Genomic DNA, 15,084 nt, shown 5'->3' with positions numbered 1-15,084 from the left:
TAGAGCACTGGCCTTGAGCAAAATAGCCTCACAAGAGTGCAAGGCCATGAATTTAAACCCTAGTTCAAAAAAAAAAAAAGAAACAAACAAACAAAAAAAGGCCAGGAGCTGGTGGCTCATACCTGTAATCCTAGCTACTCAGGAGGCTGAGATCTGAGGATTGTGGTTCAAAGCCAGCACAGACAGGAAAGTCCATGAGACTCTTATTGTCATTTAACCACCAAAAAAAACAGAAGTGGTGCTGTGGTTTAAAGTGGCAGAGCACTAGCCTTGAGTGAAAAAGCTCAGATATAGGACTTGGGCCCCAAATTCAAGCCCAAAGCTCAGATATAGGACTTGGGCCCCAAATTCAAGCCCAACAACCACCACGAACAACAAGAAGTTGTTTACAGGATGGTCAGAGCTGAGACTTAGAAGATAAGGAGCGGTCAGGGATGCAAGGCCTCCCAGGAACAGTAGGAAGGAGAGGACAGAATACCCGGGGCTTCTTTCTCTTCCTACGTTTTAACTACCCTATCTTCTTGCCCAATAGATTATTGCCTCTCCTCCAAACTATTCCAAAGTGGCGGCCACTGTGGACTACCTAGTACCCAGCCTTTTCATATTCAGAGGGTAGGATGATTGGGGAGTTTGCGCTGTCTGGTGGTGTGGGGTTTGAGCATCTGGGAGGAAGGCAGCTGAGGGAGTGGGGTGGGGGCAGAATGTCTCAAGGATTGGATCAGGACTGGCATTGCCTGACTGGGCAGGCAAATAAGCCTCCTCTTCTCCACACCTTTTCTCTGAAGATCAGAATCTCATTCTTCCAGTTGGAGGAAGCTCCACCACCTTCCCAGGGATGATTGTGTGAAATGCTTGTTTCTTAAGGAAGCCAAGGAGAATCGTGAGGAGTTAAAAACAGATACCACCAACATAGCTTTCTGAGAGAAGGGTGAATAGACATGCCCTTCTTTAAGGGAATAGACACGGCCCATCTTTCCATGAACAGTGACAGGAAGAATGCCAAGCATGACCTGCAGACGTGTGTGTATTAGTTCTGGAGCTTGAACTCGGGGCCTGAGTACTGTCCCTGAGCCTTTTTGTTTTTCCTTAAGGCTGGTGCTCTACCACTTGAGCCACAGCTCCACTTTGGGGAGGAAGCCAACATGGGGAGCTTGAGTGAATTGCTAGCACCCGGGTTCTGGGGTATATGGTATATGTCAGAACCCAGGAACTGAGCTCCCTGGGGAACTGTTCTAAGACAGGGCCTTCACATCGTCCTTAAGGACAATGGGGCACTGGGGGCAAGCGGTCTTCCTAATATGGGCTTGCAAAATAATAATAATTAATAATAAAAGCCAAAGAAATCAAGCTTCCAGAAGGAAAGGGAGTGGAGCGGGGCGCATTAAGAGCTCCCAGGATCATTATGGGGGTTAGATTACTGATGTTAGTTTCAGAAGATCCTTTTTTTTTGGAGGAGGAGGAGGGCAAGAAATTTAATAATCTATACAGTCCTAAGAGGGCACAACCTATACCCACTGAGAACAAAGCCAATAAACCCAGAGCAAACGCAACCTGGTTTCACCCCTAGATGAAGATGATGATGATGATGATGATGACGATGATGGCGATGATGGCAGCAGGGCCTGCTCTATGTCTGCGCATGCGCACACGGGTCTGTCTCCCTCCCTCCCTTAGCTCCCTAGGCCCGGAGGCTCCGGGACTTCTTAACCCAGCTCCCAGGACGGGACGCGCGCGCGTGGGGCTGCGGATCACGGGGCGCCTCGCGGGGCTCCCCGAGGCGGCTCAGGCGCTGATCTCCACCGGGCTGGCCTCGTCCTGCTCGCGGATCATGTGCACGCCGCCCGCAGTCCGCAGTGTGCGCGAGGCGCTGCGCGAGCGGCAGGGCGAGCTGGGAGCCCGCGGCGGGGACGCCGTGTGGGTGCGGCCGCTGGCCGGGGAGGGCGCCGGGGAGCGCGGGTAGCGGCGGGCAGAGCGGATGGGCAGGCCCGGAGAGCGGCCGGGCACCGGGGGCGACACGGAATAGCCCGGAGGGCCGGGGTCTGCCGTGCTCCGGGGCTCCGGAGCGGGGTTCTCCTCGGGGTCCGGAGAATCCTGCAAGGACACGAGGTGCGGGCATCAGGGGCCCTGGTCTAGCCTGGCCTAGGAGGCTGGGGCTGCGGAGACCTCCTTGGGTGTGGCTGGACCATCTGCTTTTCCTTCTCTTTCCTGAGACATGTACTAGACTAGTAGGGTGCCTAGCAGGTAATAATAGGCGCTCAGTAACTCGTGGACAAAGCTCTGAGTACTTTGTCCCTTTTGTTCACCAGTCTTGGGCAACCTGAAACCTTAAGTCATGAAATAGGAAACCAATAGAGCTGGTGTCCAAAGACTTAGATCTGGAACCTAGACCTGCTACTTACTTGTGTGCTTCATCCTGTGCAGATTGTATTTTCTAACCTGCAAAGCGGAGATGATGCTGGATGCGGGCATCTCACACCTGTAATCCTAGCTACTGAGAGGGCTGAGATCTGAGGATCGAGGTTCAAAACCAGCCTCAGCAGAAGAGTCTGCAGGACCCTTACCTCCAATGAACCAATAGAAAGTCAGACGTGGAGGCCAGGCTCAAGAGCATCAGCCTTGAATGAAAAAGCTAAGGGACAGCGCCCAGGCCCTGAGTTCAAGCCCCAGAACTAGCACCAAAACAAACCAACAGATAAATAGGAATGCCAGAAAGATTTCACAGGTATCCCAGCATGTGCTGGGAATTCACTGCTGGGAATTCTGTGGGACACCCATCCCCTAGAGCTTACCTTGTCCTTCAGGATGTAGAGTGCCATGGGGTTCTTCCGCTCCTGTTCTCCACTTCGTGGGAGGGTGTCTGCTGCACAGGGGAAAGAATGGGGTGGCTGGCCCAGGTACGACTCTCTCTACCAGCCAGCAGCTACGCCCCTTCCTTCTTGAGTAGTCAATGATAACCTTTACCAAGGTGGCTGAATACTTGAAGTCCTACCTTGCCTTGTACATGTCCCTGTTCTGCAGTCTTCCAGAAGTTGGTAAAGGAAGGGCCCTGCAGAGCTGGCTTCCTTGTGGCCCATTTCTCCCCTTTCCCAGCAGCCCGCTGATCTGAGTATGGATGGGTGGATGGGTGGGTGTTGGGGAGCTTACCTTCTGATTTCAGGCGGTCATCATTCTGATCCATGTACTCCAGGGAGTTTTGCTTCTCCAGCTTCCTCTTCTTCCTGCATATCAATCCATCCCCCCACCAAGAAAAGAACTATTGAATGGGAGCAGAGGACCTGGGGGAGGGACCCAGGAAGAGCTCTGATGACCATAAAGGAGACCTCCTCATAGCAGGAAGATAGGCTAGGTATGAGGGGGTAATAGGAGTAGTACCTGAGCTTTGGAATGGGTTACATTTAAGTTTGCATGTTGATGCCGTCACTAGCTTGTGGCTATGGGCAAGTCATTTATCCAACATGAGTCTCAAGAGTCTTGATGCATAAATTGGAGGCAATCAAACTTAAGACCCCAGCCCTACTGCCTGGCCCAAAGATCCTCAGCACATAAAACCATTATTTCTGGAGGCAATGGGCACAAGATACAATTCCATACATAATGGAAAGAGACATATCTTGGGAAAAGGTAAAGAGCCCTGGGAAGCAAGGCATCTGAAGAGATGAGAAAAGATCCCTGCGTGGTGGCTTATGTTTGTAATCCCAGCACTTGGGAGACAGAGGGAGAAAGACTGAGAGTTGGAGGTCAGTTGGATTACATAGTAAGAACCTGCAAGAGAGGTGGGGGGGAGAAGGGAGGGAGAAAGAGAGAGGGGTGGGAGGAGGAAAGAAGGAAGTGAAGGAGAGGAAAGGGGAGAAGAAGAAAAGATGGAGATTAAAAAAAGAGAGGGGAAAGGAGAATAATAGAGGGAAGGGGAGGAGAGAAGAGGAGAGGAGAGGGGAAGGGGGGGAGGAGAGGGTAAAGAGTCTGTGATGTATGAATTCCTGCATTCAGTCCCAGGCACCTAAGTAAATGATAGAGTTTAGGGCTGGAACAGACAGAAGGATTTGGGTGCATGGGTTGTGGAATTTGCCAGATTACCTAGACTTTTTGGAGGGTTTCCAGCAGGCACAGACTGTCACCAAGGTCACAAGGAGGAAGATGCCTCCTGTAGACAAGATGATGTAGAGGGAGCTTCTTCCTAAGGGGAGAGACAGACAGACAGACAGGTGGGAGAAACTTCTGGAAGGGGCAGCGGGTGTAGCAAGGAGAGCTTGTGGTAGTGGAAGGCAGAGAAAAAGAGCCTCAGGTGCCATGGCTGGCAGGTGGCAGAGCTGGCTCAGAGCCCAGTCCCCACCTTGTCTGTCCCCCACAAATAATCGGCCCATCTCTGCCCTCCTTCTCCCCTCAGAGTTGCTCTCTGCCCTTAGCTCCACTGGGCACCTGTCTCTCGGGCAGGCGGGAAGACTCACTGTACACGGTGATCTTGACCGGCAGGCTGCGGACCTGGCTGATGGGATTCTCCACCACACAGCTGTACAGGTCATCGTCCTCCATGAGCACGCGGGTGATGGTGAGCACCTTTTGGTCCGGGGACAGGAGCATTCTGGAGTCGTTGAGGAGGGGCTTGCCATCCTTCAGCCATGTGTAGCTGGGCTTGGTGCCGTTCTCATGTGAGCAGTTGAGGGTGAAGGCCTCACTGAGCTCGAGCACAGTGGTTGAAGCCACTACCACCTGCGGCCTTGAAATGGGCACTAAGCCCCAGTGGAAAAGCCAGTAAGTCATGGGCAAGAAAGTGTCTCCCTCCCCCCCCACCCCCGCCCCGCCACTTTTGTTTTTGTCAGTGGTGGGGCTTGAACTCTGGGCTTGGGCACTGTCTCTCAACTCTTCAGCTCAAGGCTAGCACACTGCCAATTGAGCCACAGCACCACTGGTGCTGTTTTCGGGTAGTTAATTGGATGTAAGATTCTCACAGACTTTCTTGTCTGGGCTGGCTTTGAACTGCAATTCTCAAATTGCAGCCTCCTGAGTAGCTAGGATTATAGGTGTGAGCCACAGATGCCCGGATCCCTTTCCCTTTTTTAAAAAAATTCCCTGAGCCAGGCATTGGTGTTTCATGCTTGTTATCCTAGCTACTCAGGAAGCTGAGATCTGAGGATTGAGGCTCAAAGCCAGCCTGGGCAAGAAAGGCCATGAGACTCTTCTCTCCAATAAACCACTCAGAAAACCAGAAGTGGTGCTGTGGCTCAAGTGGTAGACCACTCGTCTTGAGCTGAAGAGCTGAGGGATAGTGCCCAGGTTGAGTTCAAGCCCCATGACCGACAAAAAAATAAATAAAATAAATGAATTCCCTACATTCCAATATGCCATGAACTCAGCTTGTGGACTGAGGTAAAGACATGCCTGAAGAGTTCCTCAGTGCAGTCCCTTCCCATCGTTCATTCTTCCATTCATTCATCCACCCATTCATCCGTTTACTCATTCCATTTCTCATGTCCCTACTAAGTGCAGGGAGCACAATGCTGAACAAGACAGCCTGGTATCTGCCTTGATTCTTCCTAAGTACCTTTCCAAGACCACTGGGCTTTCATGTCTCCAACCAGCTTGGAAGATACTTTAGTTAGGAGAAACCTTAGTTCTAAGTATCTGCGTTCGTGTCTTGGCTCTAGCAGTTGTATAGGCTTGGACAACTGATGCCATCTCTCTGTGCCTCAACTTACCTCATCTATAAAATAGAGAGAGTGACATTTACTTTGCCTAAATGATTGTAACTGCTAGGAGCTGACATACGCAAAACACTATAGGTAGCTTCTGGCACACAGCGAGGCCTCTGTCAATGTTGGCTGTACTCAAGCATTCCCCCCCTCCACCCTGCCACCCGGCTCCCACAATCTAATGTCTGTGCTCAACTCCAGAGTGCCTTGTGTTGATGTTCTCTTGGGTCTAGCTAGTGTGCTGGGCAGACCCTTCCACAGTCCCAGCCACCTGTCCTGCCTCCATCCTGGTCAGAGAGTTTTACCATCGACAGTGAGGTTGATGGTCTTCTCCCCCGTGAACGTGTCATCGGTGATGGAGATCTCCACCTCGTAGGTGCCCTCGTCAGCCAGCTGCAGGTCACTGAGAAGCAGGGAACCATTTTCAAAGAGTCGGATACGGTCTCGATAGTCAGGCCGCAGGTTGCCGATGACTTCAGTGCCAATAGACTGCACCACGGTCACGGGCTTGTCTCGCTTCAGCTGCCACTTTACCACGGGCTTGTCACTGCTGGTGCTGCTGTACTGCACGGAAAGCAGAGCTGACTTCCCCACGGTGCCATGGATCAGACGTACCGGGCTGGTGATGTTTACCCCCTCCAGGGGGGCTGCAAATAGCGTCCCATGGGGAAGAAGGTTAGGCCCAGAACCTTACCCTCATCCACCTTTAAGTCCCTTGATCTCCCAGTACCTTACCCTGTGGGTCCTTCATTCCCTCCCTGTCATTAACTCTCCCATGGTGGCTCTATGCTTTAGTGTCCTCACAGCCATCCCATGGCTCTCCTATTGCCTGGTTCTCTGCCTCCCCTGGCCCTTTTTCCATTGCCTTCCTCTTATAGGAGATTTAGCCTACCTTCGATGTCTTTATTCATAGAAATAAAACATCTCCTATGTGCCAGACACCTTTATCCTATGGCCTTCAGATAAATCAAAAGCAATGCAGATAGAAATCTTTGCACTCCCGAAACTTATAGCTCATTGGATAGCAAGGGGGAATTTGTCAAACTTGAACATTGGGCCGGTGGGGAGCAGAGAAAGCATGGGAAGGTAGATCCACAATGCAAGAGTGTGTCATAAGAGGGGGTCGAGAAAGGGGGCAGCTTAGGGGGCTCAAGACATGGATACTTTCCGTCATAGCAAGAGTATCTGATCTTTACCCCAGAAGCAAGTAGCATCTTTCTGAGCCTGCCCAGTACAAAATAGAGGAAGAATTTGGATGGATAGAAACAGAAAAGCCTTGCAAGACTTGCCTCTAGCCTACTAGCACTTGGGAGGCAGAAGGATCATGAGTTTAAGGCAAGTCTATTCTACACAGTGAGACCTTCTCTTTAAAAAAAAAAAAAAGCCAGACACTGGTGGCGCACACCTGTAATCCTACCTACTCAGGGGGCTGAGATCTAAGGATTGCGGTTCAAAGCCAGCCTGGGCAGGAAAGTCCGTGAAACTCTTATTTCCAGTAAACCACCAGATAACTGGAAGTGGCACTGTGGCTCAAGTGGTAGAGCACTAGCACTCAGCTGAAGAGCTGAGAGACAGTGCCCAGGCCCAGAGTTCAAGTCCCACTACTGAAAAAAAAAAGGCCAAAATGACCACTTACTGCACAAATTTAGGCAAGCAAATCTTTCTAAGTCCTTTTCTTCTTGTTTATAAAATAAATATATCATTATAAAATAAAGAATAGTAACAATAATAACAGCAACTACCTTTTCATAACCATAGGATTGTTAAGCACCCCAGTTACTGTTGTGTAGTGGAAAGAACACAAGTTTGAGCATCAAAGATTAGGCCTTCTGCTGGGCTGTTTGATCTATGAAAAGCCACTTACCTGTTTGGGGTCAGATTCCCCAAAGTAATTTGAGTAGAGGCTATATGGCCTCATGGACTCTAGGATTTTAGGACCTTGTCCAGGGGAGTCCTATTCAGAGACACATCTCATATTCTGAGGCTTCGTAGTAGATCTAGGGCCTAAATGGATGCTGTTCGTTAGTGTTACTGGCCAAATAGAGCATCCCAACCACTCAAAAGAGAGTCCTCTGGAAAGGATGCTGGTAGGAATCAGGAATCAGGGCTTAGCTGAATAGACACATGCCAGGTTCTCAGTCCCTCTGTTCTCCAGTTGCTTCCTTTTACCCTCTTTGTCTCTGAATCTTCCTATCCTTTTTGTCCTTACTTCTTACTCCACTATAATGCAGTCTAGAGTTGAGGAAGCTGAGCTATGCTTTCTCATTCTTCCTCTCCTCTGTTCTAGGGAGTCTAGACCAGAACAAGAGACAATTAAAACTTTATAGTTGTTTGTGGCAGGGTGGGTCAAAGCAAATTTTATTCATTAAGCATATTCAGTCTATTTTCAGAACTGGTACTTTGTTTAGTAGTGAGCTCCTCACCTTTGGAAGAAGTCAAGAAAAGACCAGTTGACTTTCCTTTCACCTCTCTGGGTCTCTTTCTTTGACCTGTAAGCCTTTTCTAAGGCTAATATTCTATGACCCATTACCATCAATGTATCACAAAACCTTGAGTGGAAAAGATGGCTATAATAATTACGACAGGGGCTGGGAAGGTGGCTCAGTGGTAGAGCGCTTGCCTTGCATGCCTGAGGCCCTGGGTTCGATTCCTCAGCACCACATAAGCAAAAAGAAAAAAGCCGGAAGTGGCGCTGTGGCTCAAGTGGTAGAGCACTAGCCTTGAACTGAAGAGCTGAGGGACAGCGCCCAGGTCCAGAGTTCAGGCCCCACAACTGGACCCCCCCCCCCCAAAAAAAAGAATTAGGACAGTCTAGATGTGAATTTTTGAACATTTTATGTTTGTTGTTAAATGGAAGTCTTAATTTGAGGAAGGCTGAGTGGACAAAATAGTTTTCAAACATTATTATTATCTTCAGTAGTTTCACAAAGGGGTTTCAACTCAACATACCCATTTATGAGCACAAATGCACCTAGATCAGTATAACCCTGTCCATCCTTCTATCTCAACCTACCTCATCAAACTTTTTTTTTTTTTTTTTTTGGTCAGTCATGGGGCCTGAACTCTGGGCCTGGGCGCTGTCCCTCAGCTCTTCAGCTCAAGGCTAGCGCTCTACCACTTGAGCCACAGTGCCACTTCTGGCTTTTTCTGCTTATGTGGTGCAGAGGAATCGAACCCAGGGCCTCGTGCATGCAAGGCAAGTACTCTACCACTGAGCCACTTTCCCAGCTCCTCATCAAACTTTTTTAAGGCATTTTTATTCCCATAAAATTTTTCATCAAAATAGAAATAAATATAATATTGGTCTAACTCACCTACCTAAGTAGAATTTGTGGAAACATAAATCATGTCCTCCAAGTAATGGGATCTACTAGGAATCTCTAGTCTGTGTACCAGGTAGAGATCCATTTGGCCATATGATCTTAAGGTTACTTGCAACTCTCTGTGATTACTTAAATGGGATTTCTAAATCAGATCTCAGGTTTGGCTTGATTTAGAAAAACAAATTCTCTAATTTCTTCAATTAAGCAAAGGAGACTTTAGTATATATGACCGAGGTGTTTTTGAGAAAGGCCATGAAGAATATGGTAGTGATGGCACATAGGGAGCATCTTCCTCCTCCTCAGGATGCAATAGGGGATGTACACACCAGTTATATGTGCCGAGCCTTCCTGTGGGTTAGCCAACCTGAATAACAACCCTGCTGTGGTGTGCATTGTGGTCTGTTTAGGTATTAGAAGCCTAGTCCTCAATGTTGTAGGTTTTAAGAAGCAGTGAAACCTTTAAGAGGTAGAGGCGTTTAGCTTCACTGAAGGTGCTGAGAGCTTAAAGGAGTTTTTGTAGTTTTAAATTGATTCTCCAGAGAAAGAGTTATTTTTTTTTAAAAAAAGAGCCTAACCCATCTCTGCCTTCCTATTTTTCCATGAGATCTTTCTCTCTCGCACACATTCCCTGAAGTCATCTGCCCTGGTGTGCCTCAGTTAGACCCCTTTCCCCCGTCACCAAAGCCCAGGGTCAAGCTGTTTGGATGGACTTTCTACCCCTAATGTTGTTAGTTTAAGTAGCATCTTTTTATTATAAAGTACTCAGCTTTGAGTATTTTATCAGTTGGAAACTAACACAGATCATTAGTACCAAACTTTGAGATTTCTATTTCCGTATACCATGGCTGGAAGGGACAGCTTTAGCCCTAAGATGAAGAGATTCTCCCTCTCCTTCTATAGCTCTGACCTCCCTCGAGCTTCTCAGGCTTAGACTGTCGCCTATCTCATCCCATCCCAAGGTCCCAGGAGACTTTTTTTCTTTTGTGTCAGTTCTGGGCTTGAACTCAGGGCCTGAGCACTGCCCCTGAGCTTTTGTGTTCACTTTACCACTTGAGCCACACCTCCATTTCTGGCTTTTTTTTTTTGGTAGTTCATTGGAGATAAGTCTCATGGACTTTCCTGCCTAGGCTAGTTTCGAACCATAATCCTCAAATCAGCCTCTTGAGTAGCTAGGATCAAAGGCATGAACCACTGGCACCCAGCTCCCAGCACCCCTTTTAGTGATGTCTTTCCCCTCCCATTCTGCTCTTCCTATAAGGTTAGATAATTTATTTTGGATTAAAAACATTGGGGAAACTGCAGGCTATGGATTACCTCAGGCCATACTGTTGTCTAAGTGGCTACTCTCCTTCCTTAAGCCTGTGAACATGGCATTCCTGGGAGTGGAGGACATTCGTCGTGTTTATATGGGTCATACATAGTCATACACCCATGTTCACATGAAAAAATAAGCAGACTTTGCTAAGCAAAGGCTGTTTTGCAAGAACTGTAGCCAAAATCAAATCTACATTAAATTCAGGATTTCACACTTTCAAACCACACGCAGAACTGGAACAGAGCCAAAGCAGGACACAGAAGGGAGGAAATGGCTCACAAATGTAGCCCAGAGTGGCAATAAAAAGAATTAGGACTATTCAACCTGGAGAAGTAATTAACATAGGCATTGTCTCTGAGATATCATTATGTAGAAAGTTTTTGTTCCCACCTAAGGCTCAATAAAAGGAAACTAACATCCCATCAAGAAGTTCCTGTGGACCTCAACAATGCTCTTTGGATTAGATCAGCCAAGGAAATTTCCAGAGTTGTGTGCTCACTCATCTTGTCCTCAAGGCTGGCACTCTACTACTTGAGTGACACTTTCAGCCTGGTTGTTTTGCTGTTATTTTTGGAGATAAAGTCTTGAGGACTTCTGTGTCCAAGCTGCCTTTGAACTGTGACTCTCCAGATCTCCACCTCCTGTGGAGCTAGGCTTATAAATGAGAGCCACCCATTCTCAAGAGAATAAACCAGTTGTGACGTGAAGGAAAGTCAGACTTCTAATATAAGAATGTATCTGAAAAGAGCTTTGGGCTCCCTTTATAGCTTTTTCATTTAAAAACAAACCATCCAACCACTATCTACTCATATTTGCTGGGCAAATATTTCCCTTTTATAATATTCACCACAAATTTACCTTTCAAAAGTGTCAATGGGATCTGGTTTCAGTATTCTAATGCCAAGAACTGTAGCTATATCCCCTTTTACCAGAAACATTTTCTTTCTTTTTTTGTGAAGTCTTTCTCCTTAAAGAAACCCCACCATCTCTTCATCCATCATGGACACCCTTCCTTGGGATTTCTCCAGTTAAGTTCTTTGTGCGGGGACCTGACCCGCACCTAACAAAGGATAGCATACAGCAATGTCTTCTAGAAGGAAAGACACATTGTTTTCTGCTTTGGCTCTTAGTTATCATTCCTAATGATAAAACAGCCTCAACCTGTGCTGTTGCTATCTAGATGCATTATTTATCGTATAAATGTAGGGGCTATTGTGTTGTATTGTTATCCTGTTGAGGCCTAAGACTGTGAAATCATTTAAAGTACCAATCATTCAGGAATGGGAGAGAAAAACATCAGGAAACAGAAACTGTGAAGAAGGCCCTTGGAATACAGAAAGAGAAGACTCTAGAGATTTTTATATGGTCACAGATACCTAGCTGTATGAATTAAAAATAGCATGTAGACAAGATGTTTGTGAATTGAAACACTCACTGTTGTTAAGCTGTCAACTCTCCCAACTGATCTTTAATTTAATACAATACCACTGAAGACCCAGGAGGTTTTCTGTTTGATATTGGTACAAAATTAGCTCAATAGAGTAAAACAGGACATCTCAAAAAACAGAACTCTATATATGTCAGTGGGAGTACAAATCAATACAACTACTTTTTTTGGGGGGGAGGGGGCGGTCATGGGGCTTGAACTTAGGGCCTGGATGCTGTTTCTGAGCTTTTCTGCCTATAGCTAGTGCTCTACCCACTTTGAGCCACATTTACTTCCAGTTTTCTGGTGGCTAATTGGCGATAAGAGTCTCATAGACTTCGAAGCCGGCCTTAGTCCATAATCCTCAAATCTCAACCTCCTGAGTAGCTAGAATTATAGGCATGAGCCACCAGCACCCAGCTTGATTCAACTACTTTTGAAAACAGATCATATCAAGGAACGCTCAACATGTTGTGACTTGGATATGGTTTACTTGTGTCCTCCAAGGATTTATGTTTCTGAAGCTTGGTTCTCAACGTAGTAATTTGTAGAGGTGGTATAGAACTTTTAAAGGCTGGAGCCTAGCAGAACTGCTTAGCACATTGGAAATGTGCCCTGGCAAGGGGTAAATGTAGTTTTTCTGGGACCCTAGTTAGTTTCTAGTAATGTTTTACCTTCCGGTATCACCCTGTGATCTCTTCCTCCTCTTTTCCATCTGTGATCATGTCCTTCACAGCTTTATGGTTTGTATATGAAGTATCCTTCCAAAAGGCTGAGTTTCCAGTGTGGATCTAATTGTTGAGAGTTGATTAGATCATGAGGGTGCTAATTTCATGAATGGGCTAATTCACCAATGAGTTCATACTAAGTGGGCTATTAAGAGGTGGAGTCTGATTAGAAGAAGTAGGTCACTGTGAGATGTGTATATCTTGGATAGTTTATCTTGCCCCATCTTCTTCCTGTCTCTCTCTCTTCCTATTATCCATGACAAGGTGAGACAGTTTCTCAACCACATACTCCAACCATCATGATGTTCTGCCTCACCATGCATGGATCCAGAAGCAATGGAGCCAACTGACAATGGACTGAAACCTCTCTAAGCCAAAATACACCTTTCCTCCTTTAGGTTGTTTTCTCAGGTGTTTTGCAATAGCAAAATCTACCAGGATCAGGCTGATACCAGCACAATACTCTTGAATCTTTAGAACCACGAGCTAAATTAACCTCTTTATTTTATAAAGATATCAGGCCTAGAATATTTTGTCATACTAAAGAAAAATATACTAAAAGAATCTATAACTCAGCAATTCTATTCCAAGATATATTCACAGATGAAATTTGTATATATTGTATATATTTACTAAAAGTCATATACCAGAATATTTCAACAACTCTGTTCATAAAGCCTGAGTTGAAGATTGGTTTAGAAACACCAGAGTATCTACCAAAATGGGAGAGATAAATTGTGTTATATGGAATACCAAGCAATGAGACCAAATGACAATTATAATAACAATATACATAAACCTGGCAAACTGTTCAGCAAAGGAAGCTAGATACAAAAATGCATGCACATAATTTCATCTATAGTGTTCACAGACAAGCAAAATTAATATGTATTATCAATTAGGATGCTCCTGTAATCCTCAAGAGAGGGCAGTAGTAACTGAAATACTAAGGGGCTGATTTTGAGGCACTAAATATTTGGTTTCTTTATATGGGGGATTAATATTTGGGGTTACTTTTTATAGGTTCATCAAACTATGATTCCCATCCCCATCCATTGTTTACAGGCTATATTCTGGATCTTCTGAATGTAGTTTACACTCAACTTCACAAGCTGAATGTAGTTTGCCTAACTCAACTCATACTTTCCTCCCCACCAATGATGAACTGCTGGTTCTGCCTAAACACATGAAGCTATTTCAAGCTAATGACTTTTGCCTATTTCCTCAACTGTAGTGCCCATATATTCTCCTACCCATTTTTCTCATCCTTTAAAATTCAATGCAAATGGAAGTGGTGCTGTGGCTCAAGTAGTAGAGTGCTGGCCTTGAGCACAAAGAGACTCAGGGACAGTACCCAGGGCCCCAAGTTCAAGCCACAGGACTGGCAAAAAAGAAGAAAAAGAAAATTTAATTCAAATATTCCTTCTACAAGAAAGCTAACCTGAGATCCTACCCCCATCCCATTCTGCTCCAAGGGTAGGCAACCTTTCTCTGATTCCTATATATTATCTGTGTCTAACTCATGGTAGTTTCTGTGTTTGTTCAAATGATCTCTTCACTCTATCATGCATTCCTAGTCTCTCCGTAACCTTTGCGTGTTTATACACAGAAAATACATCTACTGTATTTAAAATAAGATCAGTTCTCCAATAAGTCAGGAGGGGGCGCTACAGGAGGTAAGTGTCTATGACATGGAATGAATTACAGCTAGGTTAGTGTTCCTACCCTAAACCAGGAGGCTTGTTATCTTCCAGCTATCCCATCTCCCATGCAGTTTACACTCAGAAAAGCAGAGGAGGGGTTTAAGGAGGTGCAAAATCAAGATTTTTCCCTCCCTCTCCCTCCTAACCCCATCATAATCCTTTGGGAAGAATGCTGGACTGGCCCACGCCAACAAGTCATCCCATAAGAAGTGGCAGTGCCCTCCATCTAATGTACTGAATGCCATGGGAGCTCCTTTTGGGGGACGGGGCCCGAGGCGGGGGGCGGGGGGGGGGGGGCAGGAGACTCATAGAATGAAGAGATACATTCAACACCAATGCTTGAATTGTTGCTTCCCACAGCCTGAGCTCTCTCCCCTCCTCCCACCCCAAAGGCATTCTGGCCTTCAAATCTTCCCCTCCCTCTCCCTTGAAAGTCCTTTCTCCAGATCCTTTCTTACCCTTTGAGTCTCCTACCTGGCTGGATCAGAAGCAGGTAGACCAAAGGAGTGAGGTGCAGGGCCCTGGAAGCTCTGGACAGGGCTCCCCTTTCTCTCTTCATTTTGGGTGGCGTTCTCCAGCTCTGCTGCAGACAATTAGCATGATTTCTCCACTCTGGGCACGTCCCTTTGTACCACTCGGAGTTTCTCTGCCCGAACACAGCTCTGCCAACTTCCCTCTGAATACACAGAGCTCTGTGTATTGCTGGGCTTGTGCTTTCCCCTCACTCAGACCTGGCATTTTTCTAGTATCCAAGCCCTGCATCCCCAGTTGGGATGCGATTCTGCTTAAGAGATCATCTCCATTGTAGGTTCCATTGTGAGGGGTTGCTGGTGGGGGTAGGGGGTTCTTCGCTTGTCTGAGCTGAGACCCACTCCCAGAGCAGATGACAAGCTGGGCTCAGT

The 15,084-nt window shown here is 46.6% G+C and overlaps 1 protein-coding gene across 2 annotated transcripts; it reads right to left on the bottom strand.

The window, feature by feature from the left end:
• Window positions 1–1,782: 1,782 nt before the first annotated feature.
• Hepacam (hepatic and glial cell adhesion molecule) lies at window positions 1,783–14,741 on the bottom strand. 2 transcript variants are annotated; one of them, XM_042674956.1, is made up of 7 exons: window positions 14,657–14,741; window positions 5,993–6,334; window positions 4,446–4,727; window positions 4,075–4,174; window positions 3,145–3,218; window positions 2,790–2,860; window positions 1,783–2,091 (listed from the first exon to the last, which is right to left on the bottom strand). In XM_042674956.1, exons 1-7 carry the CDS (start codon window positions 14,739–14,741, stop codon window positions 1,783–1,785), a joined length of 1,263 nt encoding a protein of 420 aa, XP_042530890.1. The 2 variants fall into 2 exon arrangements, with proteins under 2 accessions (XP_042530890.1, XP_042530891.1); XM_042674957.1 differs by having other exon boundaries at window positions 4,081–4,174.
• Window positions 14,742–15,084: the final 343 nt, after the last annotated feature.

This window comes from Dipodomys spectabilis, unplaced genomic scaffold, assembly GCF_019054845.1.
Source record: "Dipodomys spectabilis isolate Male_0828 unplaced genomic scaffold, ASM1905484v1 ptg000023l, whole genome shotgun sequence".
NCBI classification, from domain to species: Eukaryota; Metazoa; Chordata; class Mammalia; order Rodentia; family Heteromyidae; genus Dipodomys; species Dipodomys spectabilis.
The sequence above is the reverse complement of the archived record's forward strand: the minus strand, read 5'-3'. Positions and strand labels throughout refer to the sequence as shown.